Here is a 26005-nt window from a genome sequence, read left to right on the forward strand (position 1 = left end):
AACTTGAACACTGTGACAGAAGGAAGCCAGCCTACTCTTGACCCAAGTTTCTAACTCTAACCTTTTACACTTACCTTCTTAATGTACAAATTAATGGGTCAAAATGAAATATTTCCTCTTCTTTTTCATGAGTTGCTTGCTCAGGTCACTGACCACCTTCAATCGATCTGTTAATTCTAACTAAAGCTATGAACAGTTAAGTCTCACTCCTTTCAATCAATAAGCTTTGTTTCTCGAAACATAATTCATTGAGAGATGTTAATCTTTTACCTTCTACCTTCCCCATTCTTATTGGTGGCGTATTTACTTCTGATTTGTAACCTTGCCCATGTTTTGCAATATTCCCAGGTTGAAGGCAGACCACAACTTGCCATAAGTGGCCCTTCAGCATAGTAGGAGCAGCAGTCTGCCTTTGCTGGTAAGGATGAGAGTTGTATCTCTCTCCAACTTTTTAAACTTTTAAATTTAACAATGGCCTCAGCAGCCAGGCCACCTTGTGGAGAGGCAACCTGTGGTCGCAGCCGTGGCTAGCCAGGTCTCAAAGCCTACTTGGGGCGCTGCCATCCAACCAGGTCTGCCACTGGCAGGCCATTTCTAGGCAGCTGCTTAATTCACCACAGCCCCTTTGCTCAGCTACCAACAATCTCTATCAATTAGGACTCATATATAACATTCATATGCTTCTACTCACCCTCACACCTTTCACACTGTTGCAACATTTAACAGCTTGCACATTATGTTGACAATGCAGTCATGATAGCCCCATCACCCGAACAGGTTGCACGACACTCACTGACATGCTTCCCTCAGTCTTGCAGGAAAAGGGGGTACACAACCAGAAGCAGCAGGAACTAACCAGAGGGGGACAGGCGCTCCTGCAAGTCCTTACCCTCATGAGGAGAGATGATGCTGGCCATTATGGGAAGGGACATTGCTGAGGCCGTGCACACCAGCAATGCTGAATCCAATGAAGATGATGGTATCCTCATACCTAATCCTCCTCCTCTCATCACACTTCTCCCTTATTTCTAACTCTCTTCGGACTCACAATCTGTAGGTGGTGTATGCATTCACTTCTTACTTTCTCCTGTCTCAACCCTCGTCCCTATTTCATTTTAATTACCCAAGAGCTGCAACCTGCCCAGGCAATGATGGAACAGCAAGAAGACAGTGAAGATAAAGACATACCATCACTCAAATTCACAGTCATAGCCACCAGCTCAGAAAATGACACTGCATGTAATTTAGTGGCTAGGATAGAAGCAGGAACTGCATGTAGTGACAGCATGCATAGGTGCACAGGAACCATGCTGGGGGTGGAAGGGAAAAGGATAGTGCAGTGGCCAGCTCACTGGAGGGCGATGTTGCTCTAGTCCTGCTGCAGAGGATTCAGATGACTACTTTGATGAAAGAGGCTACAGAAGGCTGATGGATGTACACACTAAAATGCGTGATGCACTGGAAAGTCTGCCAGAAAGCCTAGGCTCAAAGTGAAAGAGCATAGAAAAGTCTGGCAGCAACTTGGCTTTGGATGGGCTGTGTGTAGAGCTTGGAGCCCATCCTTTTTATGGAATGGGCAGCCACCTCCATCAACAGACCCGTGGAGCAATCATGATGCAGCATCTGACGGCTGATGTCTCAGCTTCCATTGTAGTACAAGTAGCATCCACCCAATGTCTGAACGCTGCAGTGAAATCTCAGCTTGCTGTCATGAAAGCTCAGACTGCTCCTATCATGGCTCTGGATACCACTGCACTAATGGGCTCCCAGGGCATCACAGCAATTCTGCAATCTACTCTCCGACAGATCTGCTCTCTAAAACCCTCTGCGGATATGGTCTCCTGCTGATAGCTCTTCTTCACCTCCCACTTCAAGCTACTTTTCCTCCTCTGTATGACGTCCACTCATTCCCCCAATCATGCTTAATGCCAAGAGGAAGCCCTACTAGGCTACCCATGTTTGGAAGCAACTGATTTGTGCATAAGCCAATAAGCCACCATAGGACTACATTAGCATCAGATGGACCACTCCTACTGAATCTTTTAACAAGTATCCAAAAGCACCTAAAACGTGTAGAATTGCAGCAACAGGCAGAATAAATAATGCAGCAACTAACAGGTAAGTGGTTGTTGATCTCTTTAAATAATGCTGGTGACTGGTCCTTCATGGTGTTGAATACATTTTCAGCTGTAGGAGGTTAAGAAAGGGTGTCAGCTGGAGCATGGAGCTCCAAAATGGCAATGCTGGTGTTAAATCAGCGTTGCACACTGATTGACGTCATGATCTGCCTGCTCTACATATTTCCAGCAGGCATTGGTCATGCACATGCTAATTCATTTACCAATATAGCGTCCGGTGTGCTTCATGACGTAAGTATACTGTGAATGCCATTTTGAAACCTTAAGGGACCTTGCAGTGCCCAAAAAACAGGTGCTACAGAGTCCATTTTCTCCCCCCAGTAACTGTGATGGGACACAAGTCTACTGTTTGTGAGTGTGTTGCCATAATTCTAGACACTTGACAAATGTTGCACCTTGAGGATTGGGCTGTTCTGTTGGTGGTCTTGGGAGGGCAGAGCAGAATTTGCCACTGCGCTCAGGACCTACCCTCCTATGTGTTGGGATGGGTTTGGGTTAAGTTGCTGTTCATACTCCTGTAGCCATACACCTTCCCAAACCAAGGTGTTCCATGACGGTTTCAATGGAAAAGCCTCTTAAACAATCTGAAATTCCTCTGATTTTCCTGAGTTCATATTCTTTTATATACAGTGTAACCAAATGAGTGAAGGGTAGCTACCTACCTCATTGCTGTTCCCCTATTAAAACTGAATCCTCCTTTTAAAAGAGGACTGATCGTCCTCATCTTCAATACTTTTTGCTTCAAACAGTAGATCTGGACCATATGAGGCACTGGATTCCATCTCACTTCCCTCCGTGGGAATGAAATTTAAATGTTGCTCCTGTGGAATGGGGTAAGAACAGGAAAAAAGATCGACTGAGTTATAAGAAAAGTTTGTAACAATATTACTTTGTAATTTGTTCAGAGAATGTTGGTGGTGCTGTCAAGATCAACATTTATTCCTCATGCCTAGTTGATACGAGATAGAGATTCTTCTTGTGACTGCCTCCACAGCCTTGCTCAGTCACTTTAGAGGACTGTAAGTGATCTTCATTTTCACCAGCTTTACAGAAGTTTGCCCTCTTTAGAGCCTGTCCAATTGTTCTTTCATGAAAATCTATGGAATGAAAATTAAGCGGGTTCTCTAAAGGGCAGGCCATCCGCCCCACCCAATTACCTCCCAAATGGTAAAAAATTACCATTGACTTCAATGAAAAAATTCTCATCCTTGTTTTTAAATCCATCCATGGGGTTGTAACCCCCCCAGCTCCCGTCACAACGTGGTCCAGGTCCATAGTCACCGCACTACAGTGTCCCAACTCAATATATTGGAAATGTGAATAGAGAAATACAGCTGAAATGCTTGGATTTTACATGGAATACAGGAGTAAATGGACCCTGATGCACAGAAATGCAGCTCATCAAAAGAGCCAGCGCAAGCTGATAAGGCCATAAAAAGATCAATGGAATCCTTCATTTTGTATCTAATGGCAGAGAGAGAGATAGAAAATGGGGGAAAATTGAGAGGGAAAGCAAGAGAGAAAGAACAAATGTGCATGTGCTTACTTAGCACCTTTCACAACCTCAGGAAGTCCCAAAGCATTTTACAGCCAATGAAGTACTTTTGAAGTGTAGGCACTGTTCCAATGTGGTAGCCAATTTGCACACAGCAAGCTCCCCCAAACAGCAATGAAATAATGAGCAGATTATCTGTTTTTAGTGATATTTGTTGAGGGATAAATATTAACCAGGACTCCAGCAAGAACACTCCTGCTCTTGTTCAAGTGGTGCAGCGAGATCTTTTACATCCTCCTGAGAAGGCAGATGGGCAAGGAGGTGATGCTAAATTTGTACAGGACCTTAATTAGTTCACAATTGTCGTATTAGAGAAGGTGGCTCAAGTGGAGAAAAGTGCTGGCATAGACTTCAGTGCTACATGGCCAACTGCTGCCCGGTTTCGGCCTAATGGCCTGAATGTAGATCAAAATCCAATGGTGTTATGGTGTTGCCATTTGACACCATCAAGCACAAGTAGTGCTGACCAAATGGAATCTGGTACAGACACAAGTATAAATGCATGAGCTATATGGTGCTGGTATTAGAGACATATGCCAATTATACAGCTGCTTTATCTATCCCAAATGCCAGAGAAATGCATCATGCATCTCTGCACCAAGTCAGTTTAGTCTGCTCTGCAAATAATTGTTCTATCAAATAACAACAAATTGCACTTATAAAGCAGCATTAAATGTAGTAAAATGTCCCCAGGTATTTTACAGTAAGTTATCAGACAAAATTTGCCTCAAAGCCACATCAGGAACAATGAATACAAGGATGGTTGAAGGTAAAAAGGAGAAAAGAAAGACTTGCATTTATATAGTACTTTTCACAACCATTGGATGTCTCAAAGTGCTTTACAGCCAATGAGGTACTTTTGAAATGTAGTCACTGTTGTAGTGCAGGAACTGTGACAGTCAATTTGTGTACAGCAAGCTCCTACAAGTAGCAATGTGATAACGACCAGATAATCTGTTTTTGTGATATGGATTTGAGGGATAAATATTGGTCAGGACACTGAACTTCCCTGCCCTTCTTAAAAATAATTCTGTGAATCTTTTACATCCACTTGAGAGAGCAGACTGGACTTCAGTTTAACATCTCATCCAAAAGATGGCATCTCCGACAGTGCAGCACTCCCTCAGCATTGGAGTGTCAGCTTTGATTTTTGTGCTCAGGTCCTGGAGTGGCATTCAAACCCGCAACCTTCTAACTCAGAGGTGAGAATACTGCCAACAGAACCAGGGCTCATACTATACTGGCAATGTGCTGAGGCCCCACTTGGGTTGGTGTAGGATAAGGAGTATTTTGTCAGGCAAGGTCAAATAAAGTTCTATTGTTATTGAGAACTTACCAACTTCAGTTCTTGAGCAATGTACTTCAGTTTGTTTTTTGTCTCCTCACTGATCTCAATCTGTGACTGAATCACCCACTTTTCACCACAGAATCGAACTGGCATGGAGAAGACGATGCCCGGTGGAATATCGAAATCACCTGAAGCACAGGATCAAAATATAATGCATCTTAAATGTTTAAGTTCCTGCCTTGTAACAACTGAATATGACAGTCATAACTTTCAGTAACCTGGGGTGTGGGAGTAGGGAGTTAATTTCCTCTCATGGTGCACTGTTGAACACATTTGTCAAAGAAAGAAAAGCTTACATTTTTACAGCACCTCTCACAACTTCAAGTCATTTTGAAGTGCTTTTCGACAAATCAAGTACTTTTAAAAAAGTTAGTCTCCCTTGTAATGTAGGAAACAGGTCAGCCAATTTGTGCACACCAGGCTCCCATAACAGCAATTAAAAATGATGGGATAATTTGATTTAGTGATGTTGGTCAGGGAATAAATATTGGTCAGGGCACTGGCGAAAAACCCACAGTGCTCTTCTTTAAATTAGCGTCATGAGATTTTCTTCATCCACCTGAGAGGGCAGACAAAAGCTTAGTTTAAAGTCTCATTAGAAAAGCAGGTTCTTGTTGCACAGTTTTAATGCACTTGTTAGGGTTAACACTTGCATTAAAGTAATGCACAATGGGAATCTTAGGCAAACATTTAAACAGAGTACTACTAGGTGAAATTAATCTCCTAGGCCAGAGAGCTTAGATTTCCAGTTAGGTGTTGATGAATATAAAAAGAGCACTGCGTATTTTACAATTGATAGCGTCTCACTGTTTACGGTTGTACCCAGTAGTGCATGCAAATTGCTGACAATTGCATCCTTTGCCAACTTGCATTTTCATTCTTTCCCCCACTTTGACTTACATTAATGCACCCTTTTACTCCTATCGACCTTGGCCTCCTGCGCTGTAGGCCTTAGTTTTTCACTTTGGTTGCACAGTGCAAATGAATATGCTTACAAAGTCAGGGGTAGTGCATGTGCCATATGGTCTCCACAGCTAGAGATAATATTGAATGGCAACATACTGGAGGTCCAATACACTAGCCCACAGAATGACCAGAAACAGATTGGTGCTGATACTTTTCCCAAATGATCCTGCTCTCAATCATATTGTGTGTTAATATTGAAATTGTGCTGCAAGAGAGTACATGCTTTAAGTTGGTAATTAAGAGCGGTTGCCCTGATTAGGGAATCATTGTAAGAGCATAAAATACGGTTCACACTGGGTCTTAGGGAGAACTAGAGGAATCTGTGTCTTCATTCTGTAGTTTTGGAAATAAACCAGGCTTAAAGAAAAGACTGGCTTCAGATTCATCCTTCCCTCAATACGTGATTAGTGGAATTAACACAGTAGCAGAGGATGAACATTGAGCTCTGGTGATTGGATGTTGAATAAGAAGTTTTTGTCTCTATCTTCTGAGAGAAAAAGGAACATACTACTCCTGGCAACCTCAGATACAAAATAGCTGAAGGCCGATGCAAATTTCCAAGCTTTGATTTTCCACCAGTTTTTCAGAGACTGAACCATATGAGTAATGGAAAAATGAAGTAGAAACCTGCACACGGGTTACCTCATTGTCCCGGAAGAAGCAAGGTATGGTTGCCATTACCAGTAAAATGTAAGATTAGAAGTAAAGTATTTTCGGAAATGAGGCGTTGCTGGTTTGGATACCGAAAAGGGATTAACCCTTCTGTAACAATTTTTGGATAAGTTTTACAAGAAGGATGACTCGTTGAAAACATACGAAGCGTGGTCAACATTTGATAAATTTAAGAAGAAAGCTAATCAGTCCATGGAAGAGTATGTTCTGGACTTTGATAGGTGGTATAAGAGATTGAAAAATTTTGACCTTGAAATCCCAGAGTCTGTGCTTGCCTTCGAGTTACTGGATTATGCACGGATTTCACATATAGATAAGCTTTTGGTATTGATGGGGGTTCAATTTCATGCAATTTCTTAGACCAAATGGCTGCCGCCCTGAAAAAAATATTTGGGAAAACATTCATTTCCAGCTACTTTCCAATCAAATGCAGGCAACTGTGCAGTGATGCAAAGAAAGAAGGACTGTATGGTTGTGGAATTTCAAGATCGCCTAAATACTAGATGCAGGGGTCAGTACAAAGACGGGTTGCTGATAGGTGGTCTGAAGATGGTCGCACTTTTAGCCCATTTGAGAATCAAGAGAAAAAACGTGTATGGGATGACGACCATAGGTGCTTGAACCTCAGAAGTGCATGGAGAATGATTAATAGGTGTTATCGTTGCATTCCAAACATGCAATGAATTGTCCGAAGGAAAAAAGTTGAGTCTTTGAGGTAACGCATGAAACAGACAGTTCCGACACTGAGAATGATGACGGTGACTGGCCTGAAGGAATTGTGTTGGTCACTGGGTGTTTGAATCCAGTGATGAGTATTTTGATGGCTGCTTCATTCAAATGTGCAGTGTTGGATAGTGGTTGCACTTCCACGGTGTGTGGGGTGGATTGGCTCAATTGCTACTTGCAATCTCTTGACAAGGAAGATTGAGGGAAGGTTAGAGTACGAAAGCTCCATGTGCTTAAACTTTGGGGATGACAACATGCTAACGTATTTTAAAAAACTAATCCTCCCATGCAAGATAGCTGGGATAAGTCTCTTCACTAATACTGATGTGGTCTCCAGTGAGATACCTTTATTCTTGAGCAAATCCTCAATGAAAAAAGCTCAGATGAAACTTGATATGGAGAATGACAAAGTACTTGTGTTCAGAAAAGCCTTGGATTTACATTTTGCTCTTTATCAGGGCACTACTGCATACCATTGAGAAAGCCAGGTATTTCTCGTCGGAGAGTTCAGGCAGTGAACATCAGGTTGTTAACTTCAGGTGACAAAAGGTTGATTCACAAGAAAACAATTATTTGGAAGTTACATAAGCAATTCCCACAGCCTTTGTCACAGAAATTATAATCTCTGCTGTGGGATGCTGGAGTGGTAGATAAGGAATACGAAACTCTTTTATTGAGCAAGTTATTGCTCAATGTGACATTTATGTTGAAAACTTGAGGACACCAACACATCCTGTTGCAATTCTTCCACTAGCCCAGGAACTTAATGACATAGTAGCAATGGGCCTAAAAGTATGGGACAAGGATTGAGGGTTTTTTTTTGCTACACTTTGGGGATGTGGAGACTGATGAGATTTAGCCTATCTATGGTTATAAATGGCAAGGACAAACAAACCATTGTAAACAAGGTCATGGAGAAATGGGTTGGCACTGGACAAGGAACACCAACAACATTTTTGACAGGTAATGGAGGAGAATTTGCAAATGATGAATTTGAATTTGATAGTTATGAGTACTGTGGCTGAGAGCCCATGCAGCAATGATTTATGTGAGGAGAATCATGCAGTAATTGAAATGTTGTGTAAGATACTAGCCAACCAACCCAAATGGCGCTGGCATGGGCAATACATGCAAAAATTCTTTGCAAATGATTGGGGGGGGGTGGTGGGGGGTACAGCCTGTGCTAATTGGTGTATGTAAGGAATCCAAAGTTACCTTCAGTGCTGTCTGAGGCTTCCCCTGCTCTAGAAGGAACTACCATTAGCTCTATTTTCTCTGCCCAGTTGAATGCCTTACTTGGAACAGGAAAGCTTTTATCAAGGCTAAAGTTTCAGAAAGAACTAGGAGAGCATTGAGACTTCGCATAAGAACATCTGAGGTAGATTTTGATTCAGGTGATCTGGTTTATTATAGGAGATAGAGAGATAAAGGCCCAGGGAAAGTTATAGGGTGTGAGGAGAAAACTGTAATTATTCAACATGGGTCATCAGAATGAATTATGATTTGGCAGATATTGACAAGGTGATGGAAGATGACAAAGCACAAAGTGCATCTCATACTCATATATTTTGCAGTACAGAGCCAGAGGAACAAAATATCATAGATCAAGTATTAGATATTGGTAGAAAATCTGATTGTGATGAACAGGAAAGGGCTATTTTGTCCAGAGGTCAGTTGCCCAAAGTGGGTTCCCGGGTATCATACTGATCACACTGTCCAGAAGGATTGGATAACTGGAGGGATGCAACAACAGTGGAATGGGCAGGAAGATCTACTGGAAATGATAAGAATTGGCTGGATGTCCAGGATGATGGACAAGCAGTGAAGGCCATGGATTGGGAGAATGGAGTACGAGAATGGAAAATATGGAAGCATAGCTCGAGTTACAGTAGTGGATCGGGTTATGAATCCCGGGTAAGGAAGTGTTCACATACAGTGGATAGGGCCTCAGATAGGGGATCTAACAATAGCAGCCTGGAAGACTTCAACAGGCAAGTTGGGGTCGTAGTCTGACTGGACAACAAAGTAGAATGGAGAATGCAGAACCATCATGACACAGTAGTAGAAGTAGAGGTCCTCAAGACCGAGAGGTTTTTGCAATAACCAACAAATTGGGGAATAAAACTATATGGGAGGCTAAACAGAGGGAGTTGGGCAGTTGGAGGGAGTTTGCTGTGTATTCAGAGGTCCCAAATACGGGTCAGCCAGCATTATCGTATAGGTGGGTCTGCACAATGATGGTCCTACTGGATGGAACCTATAAAGCCAAGGCGACGTTAGTGGCCTGGGCTTTGGAGAATGTTTAGCAGATAAAGAGGTCAGAATGGACTTGCCCACAGCAGGGAAGGTAATTTAAAATTTTTTTTGGCCCTTTTGGTGTTTTTTTGTGGGAACGTAAGTTGATAGATATAAAAGCTGCATTTCTACAGGTGGATCACCTCCAGCCAGAAGTGTTTCTCAAACCTTCGAAGTAGGTGCCAGAGGAAGAAGGAAAACTTTGGAAGCTGAATAAGCATGTCTATGGTTCAAACGATGCTTCCAGAGTGTGGTAGTTTTCAGTTTGATGGGTGTTGTTAAATTTGGGTTGTCTCCTACTGAAGGCAGATCTTGCCATGTCTATTGGTACCATGGTAGGAAACTTGCGGGCACCTTTATGATGCCTGTTGATGACTTCCTATGGGGTGGCACTAATGAATTTCAAAACAAAGTTATTGACAGGATTAGAACTGACTTTAAGGTTAGGAGTCAGGTCAATGGGGCTTTTATATATATTGGATTAGAAATAAAACAGTATGGATCTGAGGTTACTTTACGCCAACAATCATATTTAGAAAGTGTTAGTCTTAGCACAGTCAATTGGGCTAAGCCCTCACAAAAAGATGCAGATGCTTCTAAAGATGAGACAGAGCAGCTGCGGTGTTTACCTGGACAATTAAATTGGCTGGGCACACACAGGTGAGGCTGGCTGCAAGCTTTGATGTTCTTGAACTGAATATTATAATGAAACATCCCAAGGTCCAAGACATCTTAAGAGCAAACAAAACATTTTAAAAATTGAAGATAGAGAACAGTGTACTGTAGTTTCCATATTTGAGTGATCCCAAGAATATAAGATCAATTGTGTTCAGTGACACCTGTCACTCAAACCTTGTTGATGAGTTTTCAAGTGAAGCGGGTTTCATAATATTTCTTGCGGGTGAAAGTGAGAAATGTTATCCCTTGGCTTGGGAAACCAAGGAAATAAGGTGAGTAGTAAAGAGCACCCCGGCTGCAGAGACTCTCGCACTGGAAGAGGCGGTTGAAATGGTGTTCTTTTTATCTAAAAGATTAAGAGAAATACTATTTTTTAAAATTTATTTACAGGATGTGGATGTTGCTGGCTAGGCCAGCATTTATTGGCCATACCTAATTGCCCTTGAGCTACCTTCTTAAATCGCTGCAGTCCCTGTGGTGCAGGTACATCCACAATGCTGTTAGGGAGGAAGTTCTAGGATTTTGACCCAGCTACAGTGAAGGAATGGCGATATATTTCTAAGTCAGGATGGTGAGTAGCTTGGAGGGGGACTTACATGTGTCTGCTTGCCCTTGTCCTTCTAGATGGTAGCGGTTGTGGGTTTGGAAGGTGCTGCCTAAGAGGAAATGATGAAGGAAATATAGCAATAGAATGTTATATTGACTATGAAACCCTTTTGGATAATGTACACTCCACAAAGAGTGTGAGTGAAAAAAGATGACAAATTGATATTGCAAGTCTAAAACAAATGGTGGAGAAAAAGGAAATCTCTAAACTCCGAGGGATTGATTCAAGCCATCAGTTATCAGATTGTTTCACCAAAAGGAATGCAATAGTGAAAAATTATTGCGGGTGTTAGAAGAGGGAAAACTCAGGATGTGCGTCTTGAAAATGTGTGATTTATTTCTATGTCTTCAGTTTTATTAATTTCTTTTCTCTGTAAAAAAAATGCATTTTTTTGTTTTCTCGTAAAAGATAAAAGGGAATCTTAATGTTGAAATTGTGAAATTATGCTGCAATAGAGTATATGCTTTAAATTGGTAATTAAGAGCAGCACCCCCAATTGGGGAAAGATTAGGGAACCGATGCATGAGTATAAAAACTAGTTCACACTGAGTGCTGGAGGGAACTAGAGGAATCTGTGTCTTTACTCTGTAGTCTTGGAAATAAACCCGGCTTCAGGAAAAGACTGGCTTCATATTCATCCTTCCCTCAACATATGATTAGTGGAATGACAGAGAGATCTCTGTAGTCACCAGGCTAAATGCAGGTGGGAGCATATTTTCTGGTGGAAGGGATGGGACCAGTAGAGATTTAAGGAGATTGGAAGATTTGCCCTAGCACTGCTGGGGGAAGATGTTGCCAGAGTGGGCTTAGCTGTTAGAAGTTGGTATGGGGAATCTCTTCAGACTGAGGGAAATGACTTTTGATGGGTACTGGAAGTTATGCCTCAGTGAAATGGGGAGTAACCTTGGATTGGCTCAAAGTGAAGACTACAATCCTGAGAAGTGATAAAATATAACGTATAAAAGCGGTGTGAGGTATTCAATTGTGTTAGAAAATTAAGGGGATATATCTTTTGTGTAGTTTAGTGCATTAGTTGACTACTATGTAATGTTTAGTTGAGGTTGATTTTAGTTTGTTTGGTATCGTAGAATCTTATTGCGTGATTCTTTTGAGTTGGTCACTGGGAATTCAAATCTCTTTTTTTTTAACAAGTAATTCATCTCTACGGTCATCATAACAAATGCATATCTGGACTTTTGATTTGCTCTGAGACCACGTGATGTTTTGCAAATTCAATTTTTTTATATTCATGCATGGGATGTGGGCTTCGCTGGCTGGGCCAGCATTTATTGCCCATCCCTAGTTGCCCTTGAGAAGGTGATGGTGAGCTGCCTTATTGAACCGCTGCAGTCCCTGTGGTGTAGGTACACCCACAGTGCTGTTAGGGAGGGAGTTCCAGGATTTTGACCCAGCGACAGTGAAGGAACGGTGATATATTTTCAACTCAGGATGGTGAGTGACTTGGAGGGGAACTTCCAGTTGGTGGTACTCCCATCTATAGGCTGCCCTTGTCCTTCTAGATGATAGTGGTTGTGGCTTTGGAAGGTGCTGCTGAAGGAGCCTTGGTGCACCCTGTAGATGGTACACACTGCTGCTACTGTGCGTCAGTGGTAGAGGGAGCCAATGTTTGTGGATGTGGTGCCTATCGAGCGGGCTGCTTTGTCCTGGACTGTGTCAAACTTCTGGAGTGTTGTGGAAGCTGCACTCATCTAGTGGGGAGTATTCCATCTTATTCACCTCCTGACTCCCCACAGCCTGTCCATGTACAAGTGCCTTGTAGATGGACAGGCTTTGGGGAGTCAGGAGGTGAGTTACTTGTCACAGGATTCCTAGCCTCTGACCTCCTCTTGTAGCCACAGGTTTTATATGGCTAGTCCGGGTCAGTTTCTGGTCAATGGTAACCCCCAGGACGTTGATAGTGGAGAATTCAGTGATGGTAATGCCATTGAACATCAAGGGGGCGATAGTTGGATTCTCTCTTGTTGGAGATGGTCATTGTCTGACACTTGTGTGGCGTGAATGTTACTTGCCACTTGTCAGCCCAAGCCTGGTTATTGTCCAGGTCTTGCTGCATTTGGACATGGACTGGTTCAGTATCTGAGGAGTCACGAATGGTGCTGAATATTGTGTAATCATCAGCGAACAGCCCCACTTCTGACCTTATGATGGAAGGAAGGTCATTGAAGAAGCAGCTGAGGATGGCTCAGCTGCGGACACTTCCCTGAGGAACTCCTGCAGTGATGTCCTGGAGCTGAGATGACTGACCTCCAACAACCACAACCATCTTCCTTTGTGCTGGGTATGACTCCAACCAATAGAGAGTTTTCCCCCGATTCCCATTGACTCCTGTTTTTGCTAGGGCTCCTTGATGCCACACTCGGTTAAATGCGGTCTTAATGTCAATGGTAGTCATTCTCACCTCACCTCAGGAGTTCAGCTCTCTTGTCCATGTTTGAACCAAGGCTGTAATGAGGTCAAGAGCTGAGTGGCCCAGGTGGAACCCAAACTGGGCATCAATGAGCAGGTTATTGCTAAGCAAGTGCCACTTGATTGCACTATTGATGACCTCTTCCATTACTTTACTGATGATCGAGAGTAGACTGATGGGGCAGTGATTGGCCGGGTTGGATTTGCCCTGCTTTTTGTGTACAGGACATACCTGGGCAATTTTCCTGTGTTGTAGCTGTACTGGAACAGCTTGGCTGAGGGCGCGACAAGCTCTGGAGCACAAGTTTTCAGTACTATGACCGAAATATTGTCAGGGCCCAAAGCCTTTGCAGTATACAGTGCCTTCCGTTTCTTGATATTAAGTGGAGTGAATTGAATTGGATGAAGGCTGGCATCTGTGATGCTGGGGATCTCAAGAGGAGGCTGAAATGGATCATCCACTCGGCATTTCTGGCTGAAGATTGTAGCAAATGCTTCAACCTTATCTTTTGCACTGATGTGCTGGGCTCCTCCATCATTGAGGATGGGGATACTTGTGGAGCTTCCTCCTCCAGTGAGTTGCTTAATAGTCCACCACCATTCACGATTGGGTGTGGCAGGACTGTAGAGCTTAGATCTGATCCATTGGTTGTGGGATCGCTTAGCTCTGTCTATCACTTGCTGCTTATTCTGTTTGGCACGCAAGTAGTCCTGTGTTGTAGCTTCACCAGGTTGACACCTCATTTTTAGGTATGCCTGGTGCTGCTCCTGGCATGCCCTTCTGCACATTTTTTTGAACCTGGGTTGATCTCTTGGCTTGATGGTAATGGTAGAGTGGGGGATATGCTGGGCCATGAGGTTACAGATTGTGGTTGAGTACAATTCTGCTGCTGCTGATGGCCCACAGCACCTCATGGATGCCCAGTCTTGAGTTGCCACATTATTTGAAATTTATCCCATTTAGCACATTGGTAGTGCCACACAACACGATGGAGGGTATCCTCAAATGTGAAGGTGGGACTTCGTCTCCACAACGACTGTGCAGTGGTCACTCCTACTGATACTGTCATGGACAGATGCATCTGCGGCAGGCAGGTTGGTGAGGATGAGGTCAAGTATGTTTTTCCCTCTTGTTAGCTCCTTCACCACCTGCCGCAGACCCAGTCTAGCAGCAATGTCATTTAGGACTCAGCCAGTAGTGGTGCTACTGAGCCACTCTTGCTGATAGATATTGAAGTCCATCACTCAGAGTACATTCTGTGCCCTCGCCATCCTCAGTTGTTCCTCCAAGTTCAACATGGAGGAGCACTGATTTATCAGTTGAGGGAGGGCGCTACGTGGTAATCAGCAGGAGGTTTCCTTGCCCATGTTTGACTTGATGCCATGTGATGTCATAGGGTTCCGGAGTCGATGTTGAGGACTCCCAGGGCATCTCCCTCCTGATTGTATGCTACTGTGCCGCCAACTTTGCTGGGTTTGTCCGGCCGCTGGGACAGGACATACCCAGAGATGATGATGGTGGTGTGTGGGACATTGTCTGTAAGATATGATCCCATGAGGATGACTATGTCAGGCTGTTGCTTGACTAGTCTGTGAGACAGCTCTCCCAATTTTGGCAGTAGTCCCCAGATGTTAGTAAGGAGGACATTGCAGGGTCAGCAGGGCTGGGTTTGCCATTGTTGCTCCCGGTGCCTAGGTCGATGCCAGCTTGTCTGTCTGGTTTCATTCCTTTTTTGTGACCTTGCAGTGGTTTGACAGAACTGAATGACTTGCTAGGCCATTTTGGAGGGCATTTAAGAGTCAAGCACATTGCTGCGGGTCTGGAGTCACATGTAGGCCAGACCAAGTAAGGACGACAGATTTTCCTAAAGAACATTATGATTGACCAATTGCTCTGTGTTTAGTGTTTATGCTCCACTTGAGCCTCCATGCATCTTATTTCATCTGATTCCATCAGCATTTCCTTCTATTCCTTTCTCCTTACAGGCATGAGTCAGAGTAGGATGTAATACTCTCCACTTGCTTGGATAATTGCAGCTCCAACAATAGTCAGGAAGCTCAACACCATCCAGAACGAAGTGGCCTGCCTGATTGGGCCCCATCCATCACCTTAAACATTGATTCACTTCAACATTGACACTCCATGACAGCAGTATGTACCATCTACAAGATGCACTGCAGCAACTCACCAAGGCTCCTCCGACAGCACCTTTCCAAACCCATGATCTCTACCTAAAAGGGCAGCAGATGCATTGCAACACCATTACCTGCAAATTCCCCTCCAAGCCACAGACCATCCTGACTTGGAACTATATCACCATTCCTTCACTGTCAAAATCCTGAAGCTTCCTAACAGCACATGGGTGTACCTGTGCCATTCAGACTGCAGCAGTTTAAGAACGTGGCTCACCACCACCTTCTCAAGGGCCAATGAATGATAAGCAATAAATGCTGGTGTTGCCAGCGACGTCCACATCCCAAGAATTAAAAAAATAATCTAGCCTCCTCTTAAATGCATCTATGATATTTGCTTTAACTACGCATGTGGTAGCATGTCCTGTTATAGACACACAGTCGGTGCTGGGACACTCAGTCCTTACAGTGAGAAAGTGTGAGAGAAACAGCGTGGTCATTTACAGCGAGAGATTGTGATAGAAACAACAGGGCCACTTACAGTGAGAGAGTGTGAGAGAAACAGCATGGTCATTTACAGTGAGAGGATGAGAGAGAAACAGCATGGTCATTTACAGCGAGAGAGTGTGAGAAAGCAGCAGGGCCATTTACAATGAGAGAGTGTGAGAGAAACAGCATGGTCATTTACAGTGAGAGGATGAGAGAGAAACAGCATGGTCATTTACAGCGAGAGAGTGTGAGAAAGCAGCAGGGCCATTTACAGGGAGCGAGGGCGAGAGGAGCGGGGCATTTCACAGTGAGAGAGTGAGAGAAGAGTGTGAGACCATTAAAGAGCATGAGAGGGAAAAGAGCACGGAGAGTACCTGATTGGTGAGTAGGATTGGTGAGTATTTCAAGTCTTTAAAGTAAAGTAAGGTCTTTAGTTTGTGTTTAGATCTCTAGACTTTTTTTTCTCTTTTTCTTAAAGATAGCTTGTTAAGTATAAGATCGATACTGGTGTGTATAAAAATTACTTATAATAAAGTGTAAAGAGTGGGGATACTAGAGTTATTAGTTAATAAATTTAATAAAATACGATAGCGAAGGCAGGATGGGTGATGTGTTGCTGCTGCAGCATGTGGGTTCTGCTGGACACCAAGATGATCCAAAGCAAACACATCTGTACCAAGTGTTTGGAGCTCGAGGAACTTCGGATCCGAGTTAAGGAACTGGAGTCCAAGTTGCAGACATTGTGCCACATCAGGGAAGGAGAAAGTTACCTGGATACTTTGCTCCAGGAGGCAGTCACACCTCTCAGATTAGATCATTCAAATTTGGTCTGTGATCAGGGATAGGAGGGTGTGACTGCAGGTGAAGCAGTTTTGGGACCTGGGGGTAGCATTTGAGGAGCCTCGGTCCCTGCATTGTCCAATAATTACAAGGTTCTTGCAAGCTGTGTGGATGAGAGTGGGGACTGCAGGAAGGATAAGCGATCTGATCATGACACCGTGGTACAGGAAGCCATTCAGGTGGGGGGAGGAAATGGGAATGTAGTAGTGGTAGGGGACAGTATAATTAGGGGGATAGATACTGTTCTCTGCAGCTGTGAGCATGAGTCCGGAAGGCTGTGTTGCCTGGCCGGTGCCAGGGTTAAGGGCGTCTCCTCAGGGCTGGAGAGGAACTAGGAGTGGGAGGGGAGGGATCCAGTTGTCGTCATCCATGTTGGTACCAAGGACATTGATAGGACTAGAAAGGAGGTTCTGCTGAAAGAATTTGAACAGTTAGGAGCTAAATTAAAAAGCAGAACTTCCAAGGTAATAATCTCGGGATAGCTACCTGAGCCACGGGCAAATTGGCATTGGGTAAATAAAGTCAAGGAGTTAAATCCATGGCTCAGAGATTGGTGTGGGAGGAATGGGTTTCAGTTCATGGGGCCCGGCACCAGTATTGGGGTAGAAGTGAGCTGTTCAGGTGGGATGGGCTTCACTTGAACCGTGCTGGGACAAGTGTCCTGGCAAACCGAATATCTAGGGCTGTAGAGAGGGCTTTACACTAAATAGAGAGAGGGAGGGTTCTGGAAAGGGGATATGTATGCTTACAAAGCAAAAGGACATGGCCGCCTTGCAGGGCAGCTATTTAGGTAATGATACCCAGAGTGTGACAGGAAGGGACAGAGTGTACAAACATTAAAAAACAGCAGCAAATAAAGTCAAAAGGGTTAAAAATGGTAAAAAGGCAAAATTAATGGCTCTTTACTTAAATGCACATAGTATTCAGAACAAAATAAATGAATTAATGGCACAAATAGAGGTTAATGGGTATGATCTTATAGCCATTGTGGAGATGTAGTTACAAGCAGATCAAAGCTGGGAACTAAATATTCAGGAATCTGTGACTTTTTGAAAGGATGGGCAGAAAGGAGAGGGTGGTGGGGTAGCTTTGTTAGTACGAGATAGAATAAGTACGATAGCAAGAAAGGATCTTGGATCGGAAGATGTAGAATCCATATGGATGGAGGTAACAAATAACAAGGGGAAGACGACACTGGTGGGAGCGATACTGTAGGGCAGAGAATAAATCAGGAGATCATGAGGGCATGTAAAAAAGGCAGTACATTAATCATAGGTGACTTTAATATTCATGTAGATTGGGAAAATCAAATTGACAGAAGTAGACACGAGCAAGAATTCATAGAGTGTATTCAGAACAGTTTGTTAGAACAATACATTGTGAATCCAACCAGGGATCAGGCTATTTTGGATCTGGTAATGTGTAACAAGGCAGGTTTAATAAATGATCCCAGAGTAAAGGAACCCTTAGGAAACATGACCATAAAATGGTAGAATTTAGCATTCAGTTTGAGAGTGAGAAACTTGGGTCGGAAACAACTGTGCTAAACTTAAATAAGGGTGGCAGAGTTGACTGGAGTGGACTGGGAAAGCAGTTTAGCAGAAAAGATGGTTGATGAACAATGGCAGATGTTCAATAAAATAGTTCATGACTCTCAACAAAGATATATCCCAGTGAGGAAGAAGGCGTCAAGAAGGGGATAAACTAACCATGGTTAACCAAGGAAGTTAAGGACAGTATCAAATTGAAAGAAAAAACATACAATGTAGTAAAGATTAGTGGTCAGCCAGAGGATTGGGAAAGTTTTAAAAACCAACAGAAGATGACCAAAAAAAAAATAAAGAGGGAGAAAATAAACTTTGAGGGTAACTAGCAAGTAACATAAAAACAGACAGTAAGGGCTTCTTTAAATATATAAAAAAGAAGAGTGAGGCCAAAGTGAACATAGGCCCCTTAGCGAATGAGGCTGGGGTAATAACAATGGGGAACCAGGAAATGGCAGAGGAGTTGAATAAATACTTTGCTTCAGTCTTCACGGTAGAAGATACTAATAGCATTCCAAAAAGACTAAATAATCAAGGGCAAAAGTGGGGGGGGAATAAATATAATAACTATCACCAGAGAAAAATACTAGGGAAACTAATGGGGCTAAAGGCTGATAAGTCCCTTGGACTTGATGGGTTGCATCCTTGGATATTAAAGGAAGTAGCTACAGAGATAGTGGATGCACTGGTAGTAATCTTCCAAGAATCCTTAGATTCTGGAAAAGTCCCGGAGGATTGGAGAATGGCCAATGTAACACCCTTATTCAAAAAGGGAGGGAGACAAAAACACAGGTAACTATAGGCCAGTTAGTTTAACATCTGTCATTGGAAAAATGTTGGAGTCTATTATAAAGGATGTAATAGTAGTGCATTTAGAAATGCATAATCTAATCAAGCAGAGTCAGCATGACTTCATGAAGGGGAAATCATGCCTAACAAATTTATTAGAATTCTTTGAGGAAGTAACAAGCAGGGTAGATATAGAGGAACCAGGAGATGTAATATATTTGGATTTCCAAAAGGCATTCGATAAGGTACTGCACATAAGGCTAGTTAATAAGTAAGAGCCATGGTGTTGGGGGTAGATGATTGGTTAACTAATAGAAGACAGAGAGTTGGGATAAGGGGGACATTTTCAGGATGGCAACGTGTAACAAGTGGAGTGCCACATGGATCAGTGCTGGGGCCTCAATTATTTACAATATATATTAATGACTTAGATGAGGGAAGTGAATGTGCTATCGCCAAGTTTGTGGATGACACAAAAATAGGTGGGAAGGCAAGTGGTGAGGATGACACATGGAGTCTACAGAGGGATTTGGACAGGTTAAGTGAGTGGGCAAAAACGTGGCAAATGGACTATAATGTGGGAAAATGTGAGGTTATGCACTTTGGCAGGAAGAATAGAGGAGCTGAATATTATTTAAATGGAGAAAGACTGCAGAAGGCTGCAGCACAGAGAGATTTGGGAGTCCTTGTGCATGAATCTCAAAAAAACTAACATACAAGTTCAACAGGCAGTAGGGAAAGCAAATGGAATGTGGCCTTTATTTCAAAGGGAATGGAGTATAAAAATAGGGAAGTCTTGCTAAAACTATGCAAGGCACTAGTTAGACCACACCTAGAATACTGTGAACAATTTTGATCCCCTTATCTAAGGAAAGATATACTGGCATTGGAGGCAGTCCAGAGAAGGTTCACTAGGTTGATCCTGGGTGTGGAGGGATATTCTTATGAGGAGAGGTTGAGTAGGTTGGGCCTGTACTTGTTGGAGTTTAGAAGAATGAGGGGCGACCTTATTGAAACATGTAAGATTCTTAGGGGGCTTGACAGGGTAGATGCTGAGAGGTTGTTTCCCCTTGTGGGAGAGTCTAGGGCCAGAGGGCATAACCTCAGGGTAAGGGGGTGTCCATTTAAAACAGAGATGAAGATGAATTTCTTCTCTCAGAGGGTGGTCAATCTGTGGAATTCTTTATGGAAGAGGGCTGTAGAGGCTGGGTCGTTAAGTATATTCAAGGCTGAGGTGGACAGATTTTTAATCAGTAAGGGAATCAAGGGTTATGGGGAAAAGGCAGGAAATTGGAATTGAGGATTTTCAGATCAGCCATGATCCCAATGAATGGTGGAGCAGATTCAATGGGCCAAATGGCTTACTTCTGGTCCTACATCTTACGGTCTTATAGCAAGCTCCACTTTCTAACCACTCTCTGTAAAAAAAAAATCCATTTGTCATGAAATGGTTTCAAAGCCTGTGTTCTTGAAACAAAAACCCAAAAATTTAGATTTCTGGGAGGAGGTGTTTCTTAACTGATTTTCCTGGCAGTGACATCAGGCTTCTGAGAAATAATCCTGTGCCCTCGCTTGCTAAGGAACAGAATTTAATTGGGAAAAATAAACAGGCTGGGGTTCGGGTTTCAGCCTGTGGTCAGTCTTCATCTCAGTGACAGCAAAGGCATATAAACAGAGCAGAACTGGGGCTGTGAAGCAGAAAGGATGGAAACCACAAAGCTGTGTGAACAGTTCACAGACACTGTAGAGCTGAGTAGTTTCTGCCAGAGCTGGCCATACCATGTCCTGGGATGGTTTGGGCGGTCGGATGAAGGGGACTCTGGGATGTGACACCATCAAGACTGTCATTACACAAGAGTGAGAGGTTCCACAGAAGTGCACCTTGTTGGAGATAACTGTGTTCCAGTATCTCAGAGGGAGCACAGCGATTGTCGGAGGCTACTTGAGGATTAGACCCAGCATGACAAAGGGTGGTTGAAATCTACCAGACAGCTAGGGAGGGCTTTGGGACTGCACATGGTGGCACATTTGTCACGTGTTGCCTGAGAAATGTGTGAGATTTAGCCCTGTTGTATCAGCTATTTAAAGAGTAGTTTATAATTTCTACTGAATACAATTTTCTTGTTAATTCATATTTAATGCGTGTTGATTTTAGGTGGATTGTTACAGTAAAAGCTTCTAAGAAGTGGAATTTTGTCCCTCAGGTTTTTCCATTGGGGTCATTTGGGAAGTTTGATTCTTTCATGTTATTGGTCTCCATGGGAATCATTATGCATTATAAATATGTTATATTTTGGATATAATGAAATACAAGCTGCTGATTTTAATTTTGTTTGTTTACAATGAATGGGTAACATGCAGAGAATAGTGACCTTAAGAACAAGAGAATGAGGCTTCAGAATAGGGGGAATTTTATCTTAAGACAGTCTGTTCATGGCTTGCTCTTTTCAGCTGCTGAACTGCCAACCATTGCTGGTTGATAGAAAAGACTCAGCAGATGTATGGTGGGAAAGTGCTCTGCCTATGTGTAGCCTAGCTCCTGCAGGTACAATCCCTGATCTTGGCTGTGCTTTCTAGTATCTATAAGGGTGCTACATTGATCTCATCTCTCCTGGATTTGACAGCAGAGAAATCAACCCAGGTATCCTGCTTCTTCTTGTGACTCCTGCTAGGAAGTCTAGATATTAAAAGTGAGACCAGGACCGGAATAAACTTTGATGTCTTGCACATAAATGGGTAAAATGGCCACTTCAATGAGTGCCCCTTGCCTATGGATTTCTACCCCTCCCTGCAGAGGTCAGTCAGAAGAAGGGAGAAAATCCCAGAAGGAAAAACAGTTCAGACCAGTACTCTTATTTCCTACTTTTTACTATTTTTTCCCTTCTGGGATTGGAGGAAGAAAAGATAAGGGAAATTTTATGGAGCCCGCAAGAGCAGGAAATGCGGTGTGTGGAGTGACTTAATTAGGCAGAATGTGAAATCTCAATTTCCTGACGGCAAGTGAGATGCAGAGGTAAAGTCAGTGGCATGTTTGAGGTGCATCAGGCCTCACTCTGGCCTGTGGAAAATTCCCACTTGTAATACATTTGGATGCTATGAAGATTCATTTTAGTTGCATCGCATGGGAAGGAGTAGTGGGAAGGAGATGAGGTGTTGGGCATGATAGCGGAGTGGACCAGGGTGTCACGGAGGAAATGGTCCCTTCAGAATGCTGACGGGGAGGGGAAGATGTGTTTGGTGGTGGGCGGAAATGGTGAAAAATATTCCTTTGAATATGGAGGCTGGTGGTGGGCAAAGTGAGACAAGGGCAATCCTATCGTGGTTCTGGGATAGAGGGGAATGGGTGAGAGCAAAAATATGAGAAATGGGTCAGACACGGTTGGGGGCCTTGTCAACCATAGTGAGGGGGAATCCTCAATGTGGAAAAAGGAAGACATGTCACAAGCGCCTTCCAGGTGAAGCAGTTATTTACTTGTACTTCTTTCAATTTAGTCTAGTGTATTTGCTGTTCATAACGTGGTCCCCTCAACACTGGGGAGACCAAATGCAGACTGGGTGACTGCTTTGCGGAACACCTTTGCTCAGTCTACAAGCATGCTGCCCTGACCTTCCAGTTGTTTGCCATTTTATTTCACCTCCTTGCTCTCAGGCTCACATTTCTGTCTTTGGTCTGCTGCGTTATTCCAGTGAAAAGCTCAACACAAGCTGGAGGAACAGCACCTCATTTTCTGATTAGGCACCTTACAGTCTTCCCAAGTTAATTCAACTCAACATTGAGTTCAACAGCTTCAGACCATGAACTCTGTCTTCCATTTTGATTCTTTTCTTGACTAATCAGTCTGCATTTTTTCCCGTGTTTTTGCTTTCAGAAATAGCTGTTCATTATCCTGCCATTAACACTCACTCTGGACCAATGCTTTGTTTCTTCACTACAACCATTATCACTCCCTAAGCCTTTGTGCCATGACATCTTTGTTATTTAATCTCTTCCCAGTTCCCTTAACTATCCGAGATTTCTCTTTATTCTACCTCCCGTCCTGCCTTTCAACAGCACAAAACACATCGCATTTCTAGATCCCTTCGGTTCCAAAGAAGTCATATTTGATTCAACACATCAACTCTGTTTCTCTTGAAATGCTGACAGACCTGCTGAGCTTTCCAGCACTCTATTTTTATTTGAGCGATTTTCCTTGTTTAACTCTATGACACAAGGGAGGGGAGCAGAAGTATGGCAACTTGCATGGAAGCTCTGTGCCGACAAGGGTGAGTCAGTGGTGAGGTGAGCGATGGTGTGGACTGGGATCGAGGACATAGAAGATTGGAAATGGGATCCAAAGGAGGACTAAGGGTGGTGTCGAGGACATGGAGGAGTGAAGTGGGAAGGCTGTGATGTCCTGGGTTGGTGAGGACACTTAGTCAAATTAAGAAAATGAGGGGCCTAAAGGATGGTGTAAGTGCTGTCCAAGTGTGTGTCCATCTCAGACTGTTGGATCGCAGAGTCCTTAAAGGGCTTTGAATTCACCTACAACTGGCAGGGGTCTTGGATAATGTCCTTACAATGCACAGAAGGGAGGGCGAGTTGTGCCTGCAAGTTCGGTCATTTCCAAAAGAGTGGAGAGTACAACACTGGACAATTACATGAACATTCAATAAAGAGTAAACAAAAATACACCACATTGCTTCTTCCACAATAAAGGAAATGTCCCTAACTCCCATGTAATCATCAATGTATGCCAACTATGGGGTGTACCAGTACATTTAGCTCTCTGACCAAACTAGTCTCAACAAATAATGATGATGTACATGTGAAAAAATGAAAGCAATGTAAGGTGAAATACAAACAACTGAAAGTTAATTTTCAAAAACTTTCATGTCACCTTTGCTCTCAGTTCTTATGTTAATGGAAATGGAGCTGGACAGGAAGGTTTTGGTCATAGTACAGAGCCTCCCTGTTTGATCAAAAGACTCTTTTATTGCAGCATTGCTAGCTGATGGTGGGTTTCACCACTGAAAAGCTTCCCCCACCATGTGATCGCACCTATCTCCCGTGCATGTTGCCGCATTTAAATTTTATTTGGAATCCTGAGGGTAATGTTATGATCTGAGCTGATGTAACTACTGGACAAGTCAAATCCCAAGGTGGAACCCAGCTTGATAGATTCTAACTTCTATTTTTTTGTTTAGATACATGGAGAGTGGCTACTGAACAAAGTCCCAGGAGTTAGCTGAAGAAAAGAATAAAATATTTATTAAACAGGAAAAGACTCCTTTACCCACAACTATAACGTTACAAATATATACAGATTTGTAAGGATAACACAAGTTACAAACGCTATCTTATATTCCTATGTGCACAGTAAGTACACTGTCCATGTAAACCAATAGGCGACCTGTGGTCAGACACACGACTCTCTGCAACGAAGTGACAGATGCCACTCCAAACAGATGCTATGGATCTCTTATCATTTCCCCCCAGATGCTTGTCACACAGTGAGCCAACTGGTCTCACTGAATTCCATCTTTCACACAAGGGTTTCTAATCTCCACTCCCAAATAACTCACTCTAGAATCTTCTCCCAAACAATGCTTTCTCTCAGATGCCTTATGCAAGGGTCCATCTCCAGGGTTTTGAACTTTCCTTCCAATGTTCCTCTCCCTTGGATCACCACATGCATTCAAGCTTGCTTCCACATACTCTCGTATGCTCAGTCGTGCCAACAGAACACCACTGCTTCACATGCCCATAGTAAAAAGTTATAGACCTTCAGCTGTCCCCATGGATCTTCTGGCTTTTTGCATGCCTATATCTCTTTAAATCTGCATCCTGTAGCTTTCTCCCTTGAAGCTTGAAGCTCCCTCTCTGCACCTTACTTTCAATTCTGCAGAACAGGACTTTTTCCAGATTCGTGTCCTTGTCCTTTGACTAGACTGTCCTCTTGGGATCTTTCTTGTTCCACTCTGCTGGATCTGGGGGCTTTCTTCTTTAGTTTCTGGAAACTGCTCCTGCAGTTTCCTCTCCTTTGTCCAGATTTTCCTGGCAGCTGGCTTCAACTTTAGTTTGGGACATGCTATCTGTCCCTCCTAGGCTGATTCCACTTGAAACTGCTTCTAACTGAACTGAAACTACTTTTCTGTCTCTGTAGGGCTTCCTGTTGCTAGGCAAAAGTACAGTTTTTTTTTAAACCTTGTGTTTGTTTAACCTTCAAGAATTGTAAAACCTTCATTAAAATGCAGGCATCTTTTAAAGTGAAACTAAAACTCAACTTTCCCTTTTTTTTAACACACAAATACAGAAATAGAAATTAAACTTAAGGAAACACACCCAAATACAAATATAGCTTACTTAAACTATCTCTATTTCCTAACAGTAATGGGAAAAAGCAAGAGAGAGGAAGTGGCACAAACTTCTGGTTATGCCATTAGGAGCAGCACATTGTTGAAAAAAATCCCCCCCCCCGATATTTCTAATAAAAGGAGATGGCTCACCTTGACTGACGACTCCAAGAGATACAATCTCCCCAGGTGGCGAGTTGAAGTACCACCAATGCAAGACATTGTGTATTGCAGCGGCAACGGAGATACCCAGTTTATGTTTCAATCCTGCTCGGATTTTTCGTCGGCGAGAATATACTTCTTCCAGGAACTCTTCTTCTATCCAAGTCCTGTGGACAAGAGGTTAAGGCAAACATACACAATGATGCCCAATACCAAATCTACGGTTGCTTCTTGATAATTATTTCTAGTGAGTGAGGGTGACTGACTAAATCACATGTAACAATCGCACTTACATCGTATGTT

General features: G+C 43.1%; 1 protein-coding gene across 1 annotated transcript in view; it reads right to left on the reverse strand.

The window, feature by feature from the left end:
- Positions 1 to 26005, reverse strand: part of mdh1b (malate dehydrogenase 1B, NAD (soluble)) — a 57594-nt gene that overhangs the window by 154 nt on the left and 31435 nt on the right. The window contains exons 7-9 of the mRNA XM_041201276.1: positions 25694 to 25869; positions 5030 to 5169; positions 2801 to 2959 (exon numbers count right to left, since the gene is read on the reverse strand). Coding sequence (XP_041057210.1) covers positions 2819 to 2959; positions 5030 to 5169; positions 25694 to 25869 — 457 coding nt within the window. The 3' untranslated portion in view covers positions 2801 to 2818. The remainder of the gene's footprint in view (positions 1 to 2800; positions 2960 to 5029; positions 5170 to 25693; positions 25870 to 26005) is intronic.

Source organism: Carcharodon carcharias, chromosome 12 (genome assembly GCF_017639515.1).
Source record: "Carcharodon carcharias isolate sCarCar2 chromosome 12, sCarCar2.pri, whole genome shotgun sequence".
NCBI classification, from domain to species: domain Eukaryota; kingdom Metazoa; phylum Chordata; class Chondrichthyes; order Lamniformes; family Lamnidae; genus Carcharodon; species Carcharodon carcharias.